Source organism: Erpetoichthys calabaricus, chromosome 14 (genome assembly GCF_900747795.2).
Source record: "Erpetoichthys calabaricus chromosome 14, fErpCal1.3, whole genome shotgun sequence".
NCBI classification, from domain to species: Eukaryota; Metazoa; Chordata; class Cladistia; order Polypteriformes; family Polypteridae; genus Erpetoichthys; species Erpetoichthys calabaricus.
The window spans coordinates 100,514,524-100,536,386 of NC_041407.2; the positions used below are offsets into that span (position 1 = coordinate 100,514,524).

Consider the following 21,863-nt stretch of genomic DNA (forward strand, 5'->3'; position numbering starts at 1 on the left):
GTCCATTCAGCCACTCAACATCGGGAGGAAATCCAAGTGACGTTCATTTTGCTTACCCAGCTTATCGAATTTGGAGATGTGGACAGTCCAGGATTGTCCCTGCAGCACACTGGCCCAGGAATAGACAGAGTAAGCACAGCTAAACAATTCAGAGACATCTTAGGAGGGAGGGTTATGGAAAACCAGGAATGTGTTGTTGCCCACAATGTCACCAAGGGAATGTCCTGAGAGCAAACAATTGCCACACTAGTCTTTTTGGAGAAAGTGAATGTCCCTGGGGGATATTTCCCAAACTGAGTTTGGGAAACTTGGCGGAATTTGTGGTTTTCGAAAAAAAAAGGATGCAAGAGGAAGGGCGTCCAACATGTTTCCCACTCTTCTGCAGCTCCGTCTTTCTGTCTTGCCACATTCCAAATGTTTGGATAACACCGACAGGTCTCTTTCCCCAATTCCTTGGCTAATCTGCCCAGTTCTTGATTTTCCAAACAATTCTAAGTAAAACAAACTTAACTTCTGTACTTGTGAAAACTCTGGAGTCTCCTGCAGACTTGGGACCTTCAATTCATCCATCCATCCATTTTCCAACCTGCTAAATCTGAACACAGGGTCACAGGGGTCTGCTGGAGCCAATCCCAGCCAACACAGGGCACAAGGCAGGGTGCCAACCCACCACAGACCTTCAATTCAAATTAACAGATTCCTACAAAGCCCACTTCTACTTAGGTTGCCGTCAAACCGCATAACGTCCAACTGTGGAGCTCCCCTCATGATGATGACGGCACTCGCCGGACCTCGAGGATGTCACATTACATGGCGACACGTCCAGCAGCCACACCACCTGAAGCTAAGCAGGTCCAGCCAGGACCGTCTAGGAAAGTCTTGGGTTGCTGCTGGAAGAGGTGTAGGTGAGGCCAGCAGGAGGTGTTCACCCTGTGGTCCGCGTGCGGATCCCAGTGGAGTGACGGGGACAATGTGCTGTAAATATTGAGCCGTAAATCCGAATTTCAGCAGGTTTCACTCCGTCTCCCCAAAGAAATCTCACCACAGTGCGTAGTTCAGCCATGACTTCAATTAGACAAATGGCAGAATGCTGCGCTGAGCGTGCTGGAACTACCCATAAGCCTTTGCAAACGTGTCATGTCGACTTCTATCCGTCATTTTCAAAGTGCCTGTGCTACCTGGTTTACATGCATACAATACAAGGAATGAGGAACACGGGAGTGTTGGACATCACAAAACAGAAGAGCGGCTCGTCTGTCTGACGTCTCGTGTTTGTCGTATCACGACAGAATGGGAAGTGGGTGGGGGACCAAGACTGGGACTAATTTCGCCATAACTGTTAACCCTTTGTACCGCACCAGTGCTATCAAACAGTACATCATCAGCTGTCAGCACGCAGTGAGCTCACCACACTTTGGAAACAGGAAAGCCATCATGGAGTTGTGCAATCTGTCATCCTCTGGTGACGTTTGGCAGTCCCTCTGACTAGAAGTCGTGTAATGCGTGGCTGGCTTTAAGTAATTGACTGTGCTCTCCAGAGATGGTTTAATGGCCCTCCTGATCCTTCTGGTAATCGGAGTGCCTCTCAGGTCGGGGCTGAGGATGTTACACTACTAAAAAAAAAAAAAAAATCGGACGTGAGCACCAGTAGGCTTTGCCCCCTCGAAACCAAGTTACCCGAACTATTTGATAATATTTCAGTAATTATTTACCGCTTTGATCTTTCTGATCATAAAATACGTCATTACAGTAGCAACTGATGAGAAGAATTAATCATTTATTGCAGAGTTACGGTATTTGAGGGTTCCTCTAGAGCACGATTTGGCTCAAAATAATCAGCTCATCGTCATCTCATAACAGGCTAGCGTTTCTGAGTTTGCTATTTCTTCTCTCCAGCTGTTTTAGCTCTAGACCGGCCTTAAGAAACTGTGATGCACACCCATCATCGAGATATCAATGTTTTCGGTATCAGGGGACCCCTAAAACGCCGAGATCCGTTGAAAACCGGAAATCGAATTTTTTTTGACGAACCTAAAGCTTCCACTCCTCAACCATGGACGACAGGTTATGGTGGAGTGGGGGGTGCAAAGCAAAACAGTTTATCAAAGCCAGAGAATTAAACACACTGACTGCGAAATACGAATGAACTTGTAGTAAGCAACTGTAGAGCAGAGAAGACGGAGTGCGGACCTAATCCGGGTATTCCAAGTCCTCAAAAGCACTGATAAAGCAGATCCTGCAGAATTCTTTCAACTTAAGGGTGAACCAGATACTCAAGGTCACCCGTGGAAATTATGGGGACGTGCGTTTAAAACTGAAGCTGGGAAGCACTTCCGTTCTGCATGTTGTGGGAATCTGCAACGAACTGGCGAGACACGGAGCTGAAGACCACCTCATCCTGATACCTTGAAGAAGTACCACCTAGATGGGATACTGGAACAGCTTAGCTATTAGCTAAACAAACAGGCTTAATGGGCTGAACGGACAACTACCTACAAATTATCTTATAAAACGGTCCTCGGGGCTGTAGCACCAAACTGGCGCACATTCGTGGGTAACGCATGTAAAAAGAGGATAGTGGGCGTCTGAAAGAAGAACAAAATATCAGCATGGCATCATAGAATATTTCACATTCAGATAGTTACTTAGGTGCACCACCGCAGAGAAAGGTTGTGCTGGGGGTCCTGACCGCCAAAGGATTATTATTATTATTAAAGGAATACTCATAATGGAGCTCTTCCATTAAAAAAATAAAGGATCCGGATCATAGAATGAAACGTAAAAATCCTTTCAAACGTGAAGTTACGATTCGTGTCGTTACTGGTCCCTGCTGCGGTTTGTGGTTACTTGGTTGCCGCTGTGGTTTGGATACACGCAGAGAACGTATGCGGAGTGATTTCTATTCTGAGGGACCAGCAGGACCAACACTCACACGAGAGACCTCGACTCGAAATTTACAGGCACAGCTGCCACAGAAAGAGGTGAAGGGCAGGACCACAATGGCCATTTCAAGCCACCGAATTAACGTGGGCACAATAACTGGTGTCTTCAATCGCCACAGCTGCCAGCCGATGTCATCAGTTCCTCCCCAAAACCTGTAACTGGACAAAGGCCAACAAGAAAGTGCGGCTCTATTCTCATGTTTTTCCCACTAACAGAAAACCAAAACTCAACGGCGCAGTCAGAGGCTGCAGTTTCGCCTCTCAAGTTCCCGGCGTCATAGCGCCCCAGCGGTACCCCCAGCCAGCTTTGGCGGAGGCCGGGAAATTGAAACTGATCTCAGCACAAAAGCCTGCCAGCCCGCCCGCCCGCTCTACCGTCAGCTGACAAGCTCTCCCGTAAAGCTGCGAGGAAGTAAAGTGCTGCTGGGCGATGACTTCTCGTTCAAGAATTGTGTGCTCAAAACCACCACCACCCCCCCCTTCAGCACATTCTCAATACTGTGGTGCTGCCAAGGAGACCGGAGGTGAATAACTAAACAAGACTGGCCACGCCCACATGGGGTTCAACATCAGGTAGAACAGCTAATGAGCCTCAACTTCATCACCATGCATGCTGACCAGAAGGAGAAGTCGGCAGCCCCTGTGGCCCACCCTCACAATCACACACTCCACACATCACCATACACAATTTTATTGGTGTTCTTTAACCCACTGGCCATTTAACAAATGTGCAAAAATAAAATGTAAAGCCCACCGACAGACAGACTGGACACAAGTGTGTGCCAGAGGTGACCACAGCGTTCCGAGGACAGACAGTCACAAGTTTAAAAAAAGATGGCACAACAAAGAGTGCTCATATAAAATCCATCACCCGATCAGAGAGAACCTTTCTGACATGAGGACCCAATGGAGGCTGGCAGTGCCCATCTATCTACCAGCATGAATGGCAACGTCACGATGACGAGTCTCCTTTAAAATCCTCAGAGAATGTCCCAGCATTTAAACACTGAGAAACCGTGAGGTGACTGGACACTGGTGGGACTCGTTAGGGTAGACAAACTGACAGGGATGGTGAATGGGACTTTTGTCAAACTGGGAGTAAAATACAGCCCACCAACTTTTGGGGGTTTGGGGGTGTGTGAGGTCGGACATAACAAATACAGTAAAAGGACCAACAAAACTGGAATGGCTGCTCTGTATACCCACACTCTGTGTGCTATCAATGGTCCCTGTAATCAAAGATGCATAGGAAAGAACAAACACGGTAAGTTGTCAAAGTGACTGTGCACACACACACACACACACACACACACAGTACAGGCAGCCGCTGAATTGATAGGTGCGTCTGTTTAGAGAGACAGAACTGCACGTACACACTCAAACTGAACAGCCACAACTGCTCTGCTGCACATACAACTGTTTATGCAATGCCAACACTTAAACGTACATACAGCTTGTGCTGGCGGTGTACACACACGCACACACTATAGATGCAACTGTCATGTTACAGAATTTTATATCCATACACAGACATTCTAGATATGTAATGCCACTTGGATTCTCACATACATAAGACCCGACTATGCAGTTTACAGCTGCAGTACACATGCGCCTGCGGTACCTGCAATGGCTGGACTGCACACTTACACAACAACAGGCCTTGAAAATATAACACTGGCTGTAGAAATAATACACCGAATACCCAGTGACTCAACACACACACACACACACAGACTACAGATGTAACTGTTGATTTATTACACCCACAAACATGGATTCATACACACTTATGTAATGCAGGAGCTATAAAATGTGGAGCACACAAGTACCTTCAGTGCCTGTGTGAACAACAACTACTACAAGAAACACACAAAAAACGGCACATGAAGCAGCAGGGCTACATACGCACTTTATGAATGGAATGTCGGCCATCCACACAATATGCCATTTATCAAGTGACTTGATTTGACACTGTAGGTACACAGACATGCACTGAAAATGTAATTCGTGACTTCTAGCCACAGACACTCGTGTTGTACAGTAGATGTGGCACCCACCGTTTATAAACACACACCCTCGGCATACACAAGTTGTATATGCAGTGACTGAACTATACAGTGTGTGTGTGTGTGTGTGTGTGTAGCAAATGCTGGGAGTATACAGCACATGGAGTACCTGGTTTTACATGTGTATACAGAAGCTCTATATATACAGCATATCAACGGGCACCAACGGTTAGTCGTACAGTCCATGTGTGTGTTATGAATACAACGTGTATCTATGGGTGTAATAGGAACTGATCGTTACACATTCACACAAACACATGGTGTGTGTGTGTGTATATATATATATATATATATATATATATATACACACACACACACACACACACACACATACATACATACATACACACACACAAATATATGTACAGATCTATGTAGAGATACATATGTTTAAATACATAGAAACACGTCAATAATGACCAATTCCTGTTACACACATACCGGTAGATACACACTGTACACATAACACACACCTGGACCGTACGACTACCCTTTGATTTCCACGTTCACGTACTATGTATGCAATGACTGGCTTATAAAGTTAATGTAATGCTGCCCATTTTTATGACCTCCTTTATATCCAAGGATGGATGTTAGGTGTAGAGCAGGTGCCCCTCTGTACATTTCTCTAACAGCCTCACATGCTCGCTCGCCATGAACACGCGATGCCAGCTGTACACACACACACACACAGACATGCTGCACACTGTATGTGATGGCGGCTGCACAACCAAACGCCCACATCGAGGTGCCGCTTTTATCAAACGGAATCAAAGTTTGGAATAACAGAGCAGAACCTCCAGAGACCCCCACCCCTCACACTGTGCCACAACTTTACTGACCATAAAACTCAGATGCCACAAATGCCAGACTGGCAGGCAGCTCTGTGAAATACTTAGTGGGTTTGGCTGGCATGCCCTGCTTTTTTGGGTGCCAGGGGTCACCTCTCCTGTCACGGTCAAGTCAGTCCACAAATCAGTACAAGTGTGAGGAATAAAAACAGCCACACACGCAACGGTCAGACGTCAAGCTTCGTGTTTCAGTGTGCCAGGTGGGTTTTCTAGTAACATCCAGCTACAATGGATTTGCTATTGAAGGGGGCTGAGATGTCTGCATGGTACCCCCCATGACACCATGTGACACGTGCACAGAGAATCGTGTAAACGGAGACAAAGAAACACGGACAAGTCAGTCAGCTGCACTGGGTCAAAGTTCAAGCAACAAAAAAACGGATGGCAAGGGTACACCCACGTGCCCCCCACCCCTTCATTCTGGTCCCACAATAACGCAGGGGACAAGAAAAGCATGACATGGTCCTGCATTCAGCGTCTTCTCCATTTTGGATTTACATCCTCCATGCCCCAAAATGCCTGCTGTCAAAATAGTGTGGGTTTGGGAGCAAATTGAAACAACGGGGGCTACAGTGAGCCCCTCATGGAAAAACAAGCAAATACAAATTTAAAAAGAGAAGGCATCAGGGATGGAAGGCTATGGGCACATCACTGACACAAATCTGCCACCCAGCATGACGTTGATCACCATGTTGTGACAATCAGGGGAAAAAAAAATATTAAAACCTAAATAAAACTAAAAGTGGCACACCATGTAAACCCTATCGGACACAGGAAATGGTGCCCACTTGAACACTGGCAGTTGGCGGGTCATCACTTGCTCGTCTCGATGGCCCCAGCGTGTCACAGAGTCAGAAATAAAAGGTGCAGTCAGACAATGAACTTGGCAAGGCTCTGGGCACAATACAAGTTTGACAAAGGGGTGCCACGCGCCATTCGTCATTAAGTAACCCCCTTTGGCTGTCTTCAGTCTTCATCGGGGGCGCCAACACAGACTGGACACAGCTGGCCTACTTTGGCACAAGGAATACCACAGCTTGACATTAACAAACGGAGAAAGGTGTATACTTTACAAAAATAGTTATAAAAAAAAACACAAAAGAAGTCAAACTGAGTGTCCATCACGGCCCCTCCAGACTGACGAAGAACCTGGCAGCAGAGGACAGAAGCTCCGGCTCCACGGCCACCTCACATTTCCCTTTCGACCCTCTTCGAGGTGCCCTCACTTGTCGATAAGCCCGCTTTCCTTCAGCTTGAAGTAGAAGAACTTCTCCAAGGTGTTGGCGCACTTGCAGTAGTCGCTGTCGGGGGGGTTGTACTCGCGGCAGTTGGTAATGATGCGCTGCAGGTCGGCGATGAACAGCTTCTTGGTCACGTAGTATCGGTTTTTTAAGGCGCTCCGTCATCGTCTTCAGATCTGACGAAGAAGCAGAAAAAACGTCACCAAGTTTAGCCTCACTGAAGAGGGTCAACCCCCTGAAAGAGACGTCCCTAAACCATCCATCCCAAAGTCCAATGGGCCCCCATCCATGTGGGTCGAATCCACTCCTGGACTGTTTTTAGTTGTCCACAATGCCCTGCATACAACGCTCAAATCTACTGGCAAAGTCCCACAATTCCAAGCAAGTCTACCCACAAGGCCATGCCTGTGCCACCTACAATTCTTCCTTGGCCTCCTTGCCTACATCAGTAAAATCCCCCATAAGAGCCTACTGATGATCTCTCATTACTTCCCCAACCCCCCAAACCAGTACAAACCAGTCCAATTCACCAGGTCAAATTTGCAGACCAAATCCTGTCTGTCTATACTAGTCAAAGTTGCCCACCAGAGACTATTGATGCCCATTAAAGTTGCCCAATAAGCCCTGCCTATACCAATCCCCATCAATATCAGTTCAAGTTTCCTATGAAGGCCATCTCAGTCTATACCAATCAAAAATGCCCACCAGGCCCTGGCTACGCTCATTAAAATTACAAATAAGAACCTATCTATACCAGTGAAATCTGTAAACAAGGCCACTTCTACAACAGTCAAATCTGACCCTGAAGACTCATCTATACCAGGTCAAAGTTGCCTACCAGATCCCATCTATACCAGGCAAACCAGTCTGTAAGGCTCCATCTGTACCAAAGTTCCTCACCATTCCTCATCTATATGGGTCAAATGTACCCATTGACCTCTGAATTTCTCACTAGCACCTACTACACTAGCAGTCAGAGTTGCCCACCAGCTCCTGTCTATACCAATTAAAAGTAGTCTTCAAAGCCCACCCGTTTATACCAGTCAAATATGCCCAGCAGGTCTGATTAATGTTGCTCATTTTTACCCACAAGCTTAAATCAGCCAAGACCTCACACTGCAGATTGAAGTTGCCCCTTCATGACACTGTCTGTGCCAGTCAAACTCACCCCTACCCCCCTCCACCGTCATTTATACCAGAGACCAAGGCTGTGCTGATGGTCTTCCTCCACAAGGCTACATCTAGAACAATCAGAGTGCTCTCTGTATAATTTAAATTTTAGTAAGCTCCCCAAATTCTATATCCATTGCCCACATGCCCCAGCCCATGGTAGGCCACTCTTCCACTTTATCCAACTTGTACCAGTTATTTCATTCTGTCTGTTATTAGATGCAACCGAGAAGGCAAACTTCATGTTTTCTTGTGTAACCATGACTAAATAAAGAAACCTTAACCTTAGATGAGGGCAAAGACTAAGAATGTCTGATCTTGGATTTGCTTTTAATGTTACACAGCTAAACTCAAAGAGCCCCTCTGCCTGACTGTCTCTCTATTTTATTTTAAAGCTTTTTTTCCCTTTCTACCTGTGTTATCACTTTGCTTTTTGCATGGCTCATTTTTATGCTCTCGGTTGAGATGGCACACCCCACAAAATGAAAGAAAAAATAAATAAATTTACCAATGGGGAAGCGGATTATTTCATAATAATCAGGAGCTTCAGCCTTCTTAACGGGTTCCATAAATGGCCAAGCGCTGGGATGAGTCTGCAAAGAAGTAAAGCAGAGGAAACACGTGAAACAGAAATGGGGGACTAACTTTGTCCTTCATTACTTTTGAAATGCCAATATAGCTGAGCCGCCAGGCGGCATGTATCTACCTTAATCTGTGCCAGCAGGTTCTTCAGAGTGTTGTACAGCATCTCGGGGTCCTTTAGCTCTTTTCTGTGGGCAAAACAATGCAGCCATTTAAAAGCAGCTCAGTCTCTCAGATTAGCCATCCTTTAAAAATTACAGGAAAGTAAAACACACACCGCAGCGGCCCCCACTGGTGTGACCTTCAGCGCACTCTGTGACCACCCGCTCGCCTGACTAAGGGGGTGCCAATATTTTAATACCATGTACCACCAAGTACAAGAATCCCCCCTGACAATCTAACTCAAGCCACAGTTTGCAGGGGGGGGGGGGGTTTGTAAAAGCATTCCAGATCAGAAGGGAATGTGGATTTTGGGGGGGCCACTTTTGTTCCTTAGAACAGGGGTGGGCAATGTCAGTCCTGGAGGGCCGCAGTGGCTACAGGTTTTCATTCCAACCCACTTGCTTAATTAGAAGCCAATCCTTGCCAATCTCAGACCTTAGCTAATTTTATGGTTTGCAATGTAAGGTTCTTATATCGTAGATTTTTTTTTCCTTTCCAGGGATACCATCTATTTTATCTTGGTAGAGTAATATTTTACTCTACTTTCCCCTTTTGTATTATTATTGTGTAGCCTTTGTCAGAATGCATCAAAACTCAGACTTACCACTGTTTATAAGGTATTATAGTTTATAACTTCTCCCCACCTTCCCTCCTACATCTATAACCTCAGACAATTAGGTGTAGTAAAAGACAAGCAGGAGTTAAGTTACAATTTAAATAATGTATTATTGATAATAATCATAAAAACAATATGCAAAGTACATTTGAATATTGGCAACCATACAAATTGATAAATGGTGATGTGTAGTTTCAGGCGGCACAAAGACTTGTTAGTTATTTAAAACAAGTAAGCCCGCGATTCGCTAGCGAATTGGAAATCCAAGAATGGCAATCAGTTTCTGTTCCGTCCGATATTTGGATGGATGACATATCATGGAGGGTGGGTGCGTCTGGGGAAATGTCATTTAATTCCATAAGCATATCTGTACTAAAGCGGTTTCGTTTTGTGGAGACGTGATTCTGTTGCCTTTGCTGACACCGACTGCTGGCAGAGTGGAGCACAGCACGTGTAGTTTACAGGTTGTGGTGTTCGTGTGCCAGCCACTGAGTCGGGGAAGCCGCTGGGTTTGAGTCTGTGACCGTTGTGTGATCGATATTACTGGCACAGTGGATTAGAGCAAGTGTAGTGAACAGGTTGTGTTGTTTGGGCGCCACCTACTGACTCTGGGAAGCCGCTGCGTTTGACTCTGGGGCGGGCGCCGCCACGTTTTGGGAAGCCGCCGCGTTTGACTCTGGAGTCTGGGGCGGGCGCCAAGGCCGCAGTGCTCATGCGTGCGTTTGACTCTGGGGCGGGCGCCAAGGCCGCAGTGCGCATGCGCCTCGGTGCGTCCGCCGTGCATAAATTAACTGTGGTTTAGTAAGATAGATGTCTCTAGTTAAGGCATCATTGGTGGTCAGCTTTCTTCAGAACAGGCCGCATGCCTGTCTCAATATGACTGCCGAGCTGTGCTCTTCATTGTGTTGTCCTTTTCAGTTCATGCATCAGAGAGAGTGAGGGAGTGAGCAAATTTATAGATTCTCTGTCTAACCCCTAGAGCCAATAGGACGTCATGGTACTTAAAGGCTTCTGATACAAGCCAGTCCCAAAGAGCCGTACTTCAGACCAATGGGGAAACAGAACACCTTCACACCTGCCAATCCCCCAAAACCATTTGTTGAGCCAAAGTTTGCCAGTTAGGTAGCCTGACTTTCCTATGGGGGTTGACTGAAAGACTTCAGAGAAACATTAGCCAAACTTGTTTAAGGCACATCCCCCCCCAACTCTGTCGTAAAATTCAAAAAGACCCATTCCAGAAAGAGGTGGTTTGGGGTTGTAAACATGAATGCTTCTCACTAATGTAACAGTAATATTACATTGCTTTGCTGAAGTTGCAAATAAAGACAAAATATTTATCAACGTATATGCGAAAGCTCACATCACACCACCATCCAAATGATTTGAAGCCTAAAACGTATCATTTTCAGTCTGTCACATTTTTCTATTAAGTGTTTTGTTAAATCAAACAGTGCATGATGATCCCACAGAGATGTAAATGGAAACAAGCGAGATGGAGAACTGCTGGCTGCTTTGTCATTTACATCTTATTGCTAATAAGGAGCCATTAAACACTGAATGCAGCTCTTTAATACTGAAATAAGCAATTAAGGGTGGGGAAGCTTAACAAGCATGCAGCAGTGCTACTATCAGTTAAAACTGCATCTCCCAGCAGTCCTTGCAGGGGCTGTTGGGGTTAAAGGTGGTCAGAATGGCTTAAAAGGAGAGCAGGTGTCCAAAGAAGAACAAAAAGTGTTTTTGTGGTATTGTGTGTTGAGTGTACCTGTCTGACTGCCTTCTGTTGATTAACCGTATTTAGTCATCGTGTCCGGGATTGTGTCGTTGTTGGGCTCTGGATCGTCTTCTGTCAACCTGTGTGCGGAGGACTGATAGTGGATTCATGGCTTTCCCACAAGAAAAGGCGCGCTCCTGAACCATCCACCTGTCTTCACCTTTACAGTGTCTACCGGTAGGACTGTTTTTTAACTCCCTTTCAATGTACAGCTCTCTGGACTTTCTATTGCCATCATTTCATTACATCCGGTGCCGTTTTCCATGGACTTTGCTGTGGGGGGTTTGTGTGTTTAATGTAATTTCGCCATAGGGGTGCAGGGGTGGTATTGTTTTCATTTATTTAATTTCATTTCATTATATTCTTTAATTGTTGTTTGATTCCAGTCTGCATTATTTTGTCTCTGTTTGTGAGTGTGTGTGGGTTGGGGAAAGGCTGGGAGCACCCCTAGGATCTCCTCCATAAAAATAAATAAATCACCATCACCTTGACGGTGTGAATCTGAGCGGCACTGGACTGCTACAAGCGAGACCACTAAAATGAAGCCTCAAAATGTCACTTAAGCAATAAGTGGCTTCATCAGCAATAACTGACTTCTCATTAAGAAACTGGGTTGGAACAAAAACCTGCAGCCACTGCGGACCCTCCAGGACCGACGCTGCCCATCCCTGCCTTAGAAGAAGAGCATCTGTTTACAGAGCAGACACTACATTCCCACTTCGTTTATAAATATTTGATATTAAATGAATACTCCATCCTGAAAGTATCCTTATTTTTGAGTTATTACTCACCTGTGTTGTTTGCAGTGATAGCCAAGAAAAACTTTCAAACTCCTGTTTTCATATACAATGGAGATCACACATTTCTTAATACAATGGACTTGAATTCAGCTTGAACAGCAGCCAACAAAATCAAAATGTCCATAAAAATAAATCTGAGATTAGTTGTGTCCCATAATCCAAATGTCAGGTGTCCAGCTACATGACAACAACATCCCAAACATGTATTTTTTATTTTTTTTGAAATGCAGGGGGCCGCGCCTGACTCAACAACACAATCACACAGCCATTTTGGACAGACTGGCAAGTGATCTTGTGCCAGTTTCCTTTGCCACCTCCAAGCGAGTCTGGCTCACTGTCCGATTTGTTTTTGGGCACTGTCGGGCTATGGGCACAGGTCTGCTGGGACGAAACTTCCATACAAACAGCCCATGGGGACTGCATGGGGATTAATACAGCTGGAGGGCACAGAACTGCAGGGCATTACATTGTGAAGACAGCTGGTGGGGGTCTGCCTGACTATGGGCACAGGACTTCAGGGTGACTTGGCGATAAGACAGCTGGTGGGTCCTTCATGGCTAAGGGCAGAAGACTGCTGGGCTACACTTGCATACAAACAGCCCATGGGGCACACCTAGCTATTGACACAGAACTGCCAGACCACTAAGCATTTAAGATAGCTGGCGGAGGCTGCCACCCTATGAGCAAAGAATGACAGGGCATCACGCTATAAAACAACAGCTGGTGGGGACTGCCTAGTTATGGACACAAAACTTCCAGACCATAGCTACATATATACTGACAGACCACAAGGCCTACCAGGCTTTGGACTCCGGACTGCCAGGCCACCAACTGTAAGTACAGCTGGTGGGGACTGCCAGCCTATGAGTTCAGAACTACAGGGCAATGCGCTATAAGGGCAGCTGGCAGGGTCTGCCAGGCCACAATAATAAACAAACACCTGATGAGGCCTGCCTGGCTTTGGATACAGGACTTCTGAGTGACTACAAACAGCCCGTGGGGTCTACCAGGCCACTGAATGTTAACAGAGCTGGTTGGGACTGCTAGCCTATGGGCACAGAACTACAGGGCAATACACTGCAAGGACAGCTGGTGGAGTCTGCCAGGCCACAATAATAAACAAACACCCGATGGGACCTGCCTGGCTCTGGATACCTGCAGCCACGGTGGTCCTCCAGGACCGGACTTGGCGACCCCCGCGCTAGAGCAAAAGGAGTTAAAATGTTATCATGCGGACAGTCAGCCTCGTGTTGGTGTACTTCAGAGATGAAGGTCACAAACAGAAGGTCAATTCCCAATCCGCCAATGAAAAAACCCAGAAATACAGCAGCTGTGACCTAACGACCAACAAAAGGGAGGGGGGGTGGGTGTTGTTCATGCAGGGGGCAGCTGTCCAATTCCAAATCTCAATCTCATTTGCTCTTGCCTCTGTTTCATGCACAAGTGGTTTATGTAACAATATTTTAGCCAAAATACATACGCTTGGGACATTGTGAGTATATGACCAGACTCCAGATACAGTGGATTAACAGGAATCTGACAAACAAAAGGAGAACATTCAGCCCATCAAGCGTGTTTGTTTAACCGATAAGCTGTTCTCAGTACTTTTGCTGTCCCAGGATAATACACCACCAGTTTTATGAGTTTAGATCAGTGGTCCTCAATCACGGTCCTGGAGGGCCGCAGTGGCTACGGGTTTTCACTCCAGCCAGTGTCCGAATTAGAACTCAGTCCTTGGTGATAATGAAAGTTGGTGTTTAACTCTATGCCTTGATAGCGCTTTCATTCATCAAAGACAAATGCGAGTTACTTTGTAGATCAGAGGTCCTCAGTTACAGTCCTGGAGGTCTGCTGTGGCTGCGGGTTTTCACTTTAACCAATTTCTTAATTAGAACCCTTTTATTTACTACTAAAGCAATACGTTTTTTGGGCATAATTTTAGTTCTCTTGCCGGTTACTATTCAGAACCCTTAATTGCCTATTTAAGTTTTAACTGTTGCCCGTTTTCTTAATCAGACATTAGTAAATAATGAGAGGCAGACAACCCATAAACCAGCAGCTCTCCAGCTCACGTGCTTACCATGAAGTGTCAGTGATAAAAACATGTTTAGAAATGAATGAGAGGGGAACTGGAAGGACCGTTAAGTTTCAATCTATTCCGGTCCACAAAACACTTGGATAACGTTCTCACAGAAGGGAACTCTACAGTGCAATTCAAATTTCTTTTAGATGAACGCAAGCGTTAACTAGCCAAACAGTTCAATACCAAGTTTCAGTATCAGTATGGACTGTCTACTAGTTGGTATAAAAACCTGCGGCCCTCCAGGACCGTGATTGAGGACCCCCCGTTTAGATTATTACTATTTTTTTTTTTTTTTTTACACTAGGTGGCTCCGGTTTGGTTTACCAGATATACAATTTAAAGAGATTGTTATTTTCATGGGAATTGTTACATATGCATTATTAAAAAACTTTTGTAAAAACAATACTTGTCCTTTATTTCCAGCCCCATGCATGGTTAGAGCTCTTTCTTGCAAGACGTACAATGCTGCTCGCGTTGTGAAGGTGGGGGGGGCGGCTGAACGCATGGTAAGGATATGCCGTCGGATCATTTGCTGTCTTTCTGCTGCGTGTTCTGCTTGTCGCATGTTGTTGTTTTAAGAGCTGGGAGCACATGATGCGTGTCTGCCAACAGCAATCCAACAACTGCTAGCTTAGATGTCTGTGGACTTGTTTTAAATGATGGCGTGACGTTGTAAAAACAATAATTGTCCTTTATTTTACGGCCCCGGGCATGGTTAAATCTCTTTCTTGCAGGACATATAAAGCTGCTCGCGTTGTGAAGGGGGGCTGCCCGTCGATCATTTTAACTCTTTTAGGGCGGATGTCGACTTTTGTCGACAGGAGGGGTTGAGGGCGAATGTCAACAAAAGTCGACATCCAGGGATAGAGGGCGACAATCAGCTGTTAATAGCGACAAAACTCACTGTCACGTCGCAGGCATTCCCTCTGTGCTTGGAGGAATGCTAGACTCGTTGACTCGGCAACTAATCCTTGCGTGTGCGTGAGTTGCGAAATGTAAACAATAGCAAGATGGCATCGACATGTCACAAGGGAGAGAAGCGAGTGCAGAAAAGAAAACACTCGGCAGACAATGTTTTGCGCGTTATCGCGGAGTCGGACTCTGATTTTTCAGAATCGGATTTTATTGACAGTGATCAGGAGATCAAACAAGAGAGTGAGAAGCTGGCATCAGCTGATCGGACACCAGCCGATGCCGCGCCAGCTGATCCGCTGCCAGCTGAACCATTCGTGCAGCCGATGCATTTATGGCAAGGTTCGCGTGGGAGGAATACACAGACATTGATCCGTTTACTACAGGACTTCACAAGACGGCATGGCTTGCTGTTGGACACGAAAGATCACCAGCTGCTGAACTACTTCAGGCTGCTCTCTCCTGATGCTGCTTTTCAGCTACTGTCTGACGAGACAAACAGGTAGGCAGAGAAATTTTTTGAATCACGGGCTGCGCTTGCATCGCATTCTCGTTTTTCAAAGTGGAAACCCACAACAAAAGACGAGATGAAGCACGCTGTGGCATTACAAATAGAGATGGGACAGAACCGGTGATATAACTTCAGAGAGCATTGGTCCAAATGTGCTTTGTCCCCTGGTTGCTTTGGACAGGTTATGCAGCGTGATGATAGGTACGCGATGCTGCAAAGTTTTATTCAGAAAACTTGGTGGCAGTGGCATGGCACGATGGCAAACAGGTGACTTGTCTCTCTACAGTACACACTAACAATATATGTGAGAAAGTGCAGCAACAGACAATTGAAAAGTAGGCACCAAAGCAACACGTATTGTAAGCAGTGCAATGTGGCAATGACTGAAATTGGCTGCTCTGAGCGAGATCAGGCTTTGCAGGACTTTACTGTGTAAAATGTATGTGATATGTATGTGAAATCATAGAGTATGCAGGCTCATACAACATGCAAGACAGTAACATTTGTCAAAAGTAAATATTTTTTGTTGATTTCAATTGCTTTGTGTTCTTTTTTAAAAAAAAGTTAGTTTTTGGAAAAATATTCAGCCCTGGGAGAAAAGAAACAAAAAAAAATTAGCCCTAAAAGAGTTATAAAGCCCGTACAGCCGCTGTCCTTTTCGCCACTTCGTGTCTCCGCTGCTCGCGTTGTGATCGCTTCTCCGTGATCATAAATATACACCTGACCGAATTGTGTTTTCTTTGATATTAAACTTGTCGCTGCTTTAACTGTTGCGGGACCACAGATTCTCATAGCGTATGGTCCATTATTGTGTAAATCTACGTCTTGTGCATTGAATGATGCGAACGCGAAAAGACTTTCTTTTCTGCTCTTTGCCTTTTATTTCTGACCTTGCATTGTCCTGCTATTTTTTCAATTACACCTGGTTCTGATGATTAATTTCCTTTTGTTTGCGCTAATGCGATCTTTTAGTCGTTGACGTTTCATTTATAACATATTGTCCTTTATACGCTTTATATGCACTGAGACCCCTGGATCTGTGTGTGCTGCGTGCCTTTACACCACTGATGTTTTTTGCTGGCCGTGCTCTGATATTGCTTGTAAGTACGGCGTGTCTTGCAAGTATCTCATGTTCTATATCCCCGCGAGAGGCTCTCCGTGGCCATTCTCTTTCGTCTCGCGGGTCTTTTATTTGTCTTCCGTGATCTTAAAGTGAAGATCATGTATCGTCTCCTAGTCATTCCCTCAAACAAGATTTTTTTTTTTTTTTATAATAGAGAGATATGTGATTTTTGCAGTTGTTTCATTCAAGTCTCCATTCAAGCCCTGAATATCAGTCATTTTCTGATATTTTGCTATGGTTCTCCATGAAACCTTGAAAGTCTTCTCTGCCCTTACAGGGTAAGTGACGTCAAAGAGATCATCCTTCACGCCTTTAGCAAACCTGCCGGGACTCTGATGTCCATTTTCAACCTGCTGTGCGTGTTCCGGCTCCTCCACTGAGATTGGAGTATCAGGGTTGGAGAGACTGAATGGATTCCCAGCAGAATCTGCGGTAAGATGGCTCCTCGAGGGACAGACCCTTGGAGAGGGTTTAAAGAGGATGCCTCCTGCCAGAGGCTAGTTAAATATGGAGATGGTACAGGTAAGGCATTTTAAATAAGGGGGGGGGGGGGGCTACTCAGTCAGTAAGGGACTGCCCTACACCTTACACTTACAGCCCTGTAAGTTTATGAACCCACTGCACGATTGGAGTTTTTTTGTAAAACAACAACATGCAGAATTACTTAAAATTAGCTTTTGCCGAATTGAAATTAAGTAGAATGATTTCCTCGTCTTGGCCACTTGTAGAGGTGTCTGCATCTTTGTAACCTTGGTCAGTTGGTCGTTCTTGTCAGTGCTACCCACGTCGGAATTGTAAGCCTTCACCACAAGCAGGGCACGAGACCGGCATGTGCTTGAATTCCTTGGCATCGTAGCGCAAAACGCTCGCATCGCTGACATATTTGGTTGCTGCAGTACTACCAACTGCCTTGTTTGCTTTGCTTGACTGATTGTTACGTTTCGGCATGATAAAGCAATCAAAACCATGCTGAATTTACCGATAAAACGTTTTCACTTTGGCCTTATAAACCCACACTCAAAAAAACAAAAGCAATTTTATTTCTGGATTGGCAAAACTAAGTGGCGTCAGAGGTGTGCGCGACGTAGGCAATAATATAGCACTGGCCAGTATAGCGGCCCGACAGGTAATGACAGTAGATGGGCAGGCCGGTAAACTGGCCTTTCGGGTATATATGGTGCGCCGGGTTCAAAGGGTTAAGAGGAGGAGTCCTGGAATGTTCTGGAATGGCCAAGCCAAAACCCCAACCTGAATCCTATTGAAATGCTGGAGCAGGAGCTGAAGGCGGCACTGCTCATACAAGACAACCTCGAAAGCTCATAGAGCTGGTGGAGACTGTAAAGAGAAATCGGATAAAATCAAGATCTCACAGAGATGGAATTGGGGACAGGAGGTGACAATGAGTGAAATAACAACATAAATGTCCTCCCTTCTGTTGAGTCTGTTTATGACAAATATGTTCTGATGCTTTTCAGGTAAAGAAGTCGGAGGTTTGGAAGTAAGGCAGGTTCCACTCACCAGAGAGTGGCAATCTGTCACATGCAGTTAAGAATGTGCTCTGTACAGAAGACAGTGAAGACCCCGTAAACCTCTGAGAAGCCCCCCCCCCCCCCCCGGAATTGAAATAAAGGATATGTGAAGATAGTCAAGTATGGCCTTTGAGGACTCACCCCTTCTCCTTTCCGCTGAGTTTCCATCCGGTTTCTCCTACAAAGAGAACAAGGCAGTATTAATGAGTTTTTAAACATTCCACCCTCCCCATTAAACATTTTTAAGACCACAGTGGGGTGCTACACGTCCAGCATTACTATCTGACCACATAGCTGGACTCCTTAAAGGAAAAATCGAAATTAAAGTGGACGTATGTGGTTAAGTTTAATGGCTCCCCACCCCACAATGGGCCCATTAGCTCCATTATGAAAAGTAACGGCAGGCAAGTTATTTTTAAAAATGTATAAAATATGGTTTACATTAGAATGAAAGTTCTTGTGGCAAACTAATCTATACCATGACGGTGAAGAAATCCCTTTGAGCTGAAAAAAGCCCAACTTGTTCTTTAAGGAGCTCAAGACACTGCAGAACGGAGACATTCAGTTCAGGCACAGTGCTGGTAAATGGAAAACATAAAGCGAGTTAAGTATGAAAGACTTGCTGCAATGATAGGCCACACTCGGGGTACAGGTTGGTACACCAGTTTCAGCTCACATTTGAAGAACAGAGGGTGTCCCATTCGGCTCCTGCAGGATTTCTTTCAGCCACATTCTCCATTAGTGACCAATTCCTACTGCTAACGGAACATTCTGGCGCCTCGATTTTAACCCTTTCAGCCACAACATCCTATTGCTAGTACAGTGGAACCTCGGTTCACGAACGTCTCTGAACACGTACAAATCGGATTACGACCAAAAAGTTCGCCAAACTTTTGCATCTGTTCATGACCACACACTTGGGTGATGAACAAGCCAGCTTCCCTTCCGGTTTGTATGTGCCGATGATTTCCACACGTGTTCAGTCTCTCCCTGTGTATTCCCTGTGCAGTGAGCAAGCGCAAAAGAGAGAGTGCGAGTGCGAGAGAGACAGAGCGCGAGCGAGCGTATATATATTTACATACAGCTTGTACGGTCCGGAACGAATTACTTGTATTTACATATAATCCTATGGGAGAAATTACTTCGGGTCACGACCAAATCGGGTTGCGACCGGAGTTTTGGAACGAATTACGGTCGTGACCAGAGATTCCACTGTACATATACAGTACTGTGCAAAAGTTTTAGGCAGGTGAGAAAAAATGCTGTAAACACAGAATGCTTTCAGAAATATAAATAATGATTGTTTATTGTTATCAATTTACAAAATGCAAAGTGAGCGAACAAAAGAGAAATCGAAATCAAATCAATATTTGGTGTTACTACCGTTTGCCTTCAAACCAGCATCAATTCTTATAGGTCCACTTGCACAAAGTCAGGGATTTTGTAGGATTCTAGTCAGGTGTCTGATCAACCAATCCTACCAAACAGGTGCTAATGATCATCAATGTCACACATAGGTTGAAACACAGTCATTAACTGAAACAGAAACAGCTGTGTAGGAGGCTTAAAACTGGGTGAGGAACAGCCAAACTCTGCTACTAAGGTGAGGTTGTGGAAGACAGTTTCATGTCATGACAAGATTGAGCACAGCAACAAGACACAAGGTAGTTCTACTGCATCAGCAAGGTCTCTCCCAGACAAAGATTTCAAAGCAGACTGGGGTTTCAAGATGTGCTGTTCAAGCTCTTTTGAAGAAGCACAAAGAAACGGGCAACATTGAGGATCGTAGAGCAGCAGATGAAAGACACATCAAGACTTATTACCCTTCGAAATTGGAAGATGTCCAGCAGTGCCATCAGCTCAGAACTGGCAGAAACCAGTGGGACCCAGGTACACCCATCTACTGTCCGGAGAAGTCTGGCCAGAAGTGGTCTTCATGGAAGAGTTGCAGCCAAACAGCCATACCTCCGATGTGGAAACAAGGCCAAGCGACTCAAGTATGCACGAAAACATAGGAACTGGGGTGCAGAAAAATGGCAGCAGGTGCTCTGGACTGATGAGTCAAAATTTGAAATATTTGGCTGTAGCAGAAGGCAGTTTGTTCATCGAAGGGCTGGAGAGCGGTACAATAATGAGTGTCTGCAGGCAACAGTGAAGCATGGTGGAGGTTCCTTGAACGTTTGGGGCTGCATTTCTGCAAATGGAGTTGGAGATTTGGTCAGGATTAATGGTGTTCTCAATGCTGAGAAATACAGGCAGATACTTATCCATCATGAAATAACATCAGGGAGGCGTATGATTGGCCCTCAAATTTATTCTGCAGCAGGACAATGACCCCAAACATACAGCCAAAGTCATTAAGAACTATCTTCAGCGTAAAGAAGAACAAGAAGTCCTGGAAGTGATGGTATGGCCCCCACAGCGCCCTGATCTCAACATCATCGAGTGTGTCTGGGATTACATGAAGAGACAGAAGGATGTGAGGAAGCCTACATCCACAGAAGATCTGGGGTTAGTTCTCCAAGATGTTTGGAACAACCTACCAGCCGAGTTCCTTCAAAAACTGTGTACAAGTGTACCTAGAAGAATTGATGCTGTTTTGAAGGCAAAGGGTGGTCACACCAAATATTGATTTGATTTAGATTTCTCTTTTGTTCATTCACTGCATTTTGTTGATTGATTGAAAATAAATAATTAACACTTCCATTTTTGAAAGCATTCTTTGTTTACAGCATTTTTTCACACCTGCCTAAAACTTTTGCACAGTACTGTAAATGCAGACGTTTTTGTAAAGCTCAGGTATATTTGCAGCTATTGGAACCAGGCGTGCTACTATTAGCGCAGACTGGAGAGACTGGCATACAGTCCACGAAAAACGGAAATGTGAATATAGACGCTTCCAGACTTTGCGCACCACTTTCAATTTTATTTCGTCAAGAAGATCGAAGTATTCAGCAGCTATTGTATAATAATAGTGATCATTATTAGTTTTTTCATTTTTTTGAGCTTTCTAAAACACCCCAAAAGGTAGAATCTCTCACAAAATAATTTTTCCCCATAAAAACAGTAAATCCAGGGCCGAAAGGGTTAATTGACTTGCACTTTGATTGTCTTGTATTTTTCTTCAGCCATACAAGCCAAACAATAATGAGGTGTAAAGCGAGCCAAGAGATGACCAAGCTAACTGAGATCCCATCTGCACCAGCGTCTTTATTCTATTTCAGTAAAATATTTGTTCTTTTCAATGCAAAGGTCTAAGAAATATTGACCTGATGTCATCTGCAAGGCATTTGGGTGGCGATGCCAGAAAAAAAGCAAATCTTTGGAAGTTTTGGGAATGACTGGGGTGACAGAATGAGAACACTAACATGCCATTTTCCCTCAGGGATTAATAAAGTATATCAAATGAAAGAAAGAAAGAAAACAAAGTTGGACGTAAGCATCAGTAGGCTCTGCACCCCAGGAACCCAGTTACCCGAAGTATTCTCTAACATTTCAATAATT

General features: G+C 45.0%; 1 protein-coding gene across 1 annotated transcript in view; it reads right to left on the minus strand.

Annotated features, from left to right (window-relative positions):
- Positions 1-3,617: 3,617 nt before the first annotated feature.
- kat2a (K(lysine) acetyltransferase 2A) overlaps positions 3,618-21,863 on the minus strand; it is a 63,259-nt gene continuing 45,013 nt past the window's right edge. Inside the window, 5 exon segments of the mRNA XM_051918836.1 lie at positions 3,618-7,252; positions 7,254-7,276; positions 8,779-8,863; positions 8,977-9,040; positions 18,501-18,537. Of these exon segments, the coding sequence (XP_051774796.1) occupies positions 7,082-7,252; positions 7,254-7,276; positions 8,779-8,863; positions 8,977-9,040; positions 18,501-18,537 (380 nt within the window). The 3' untranslated portion in view covers positions 3,618-7,081.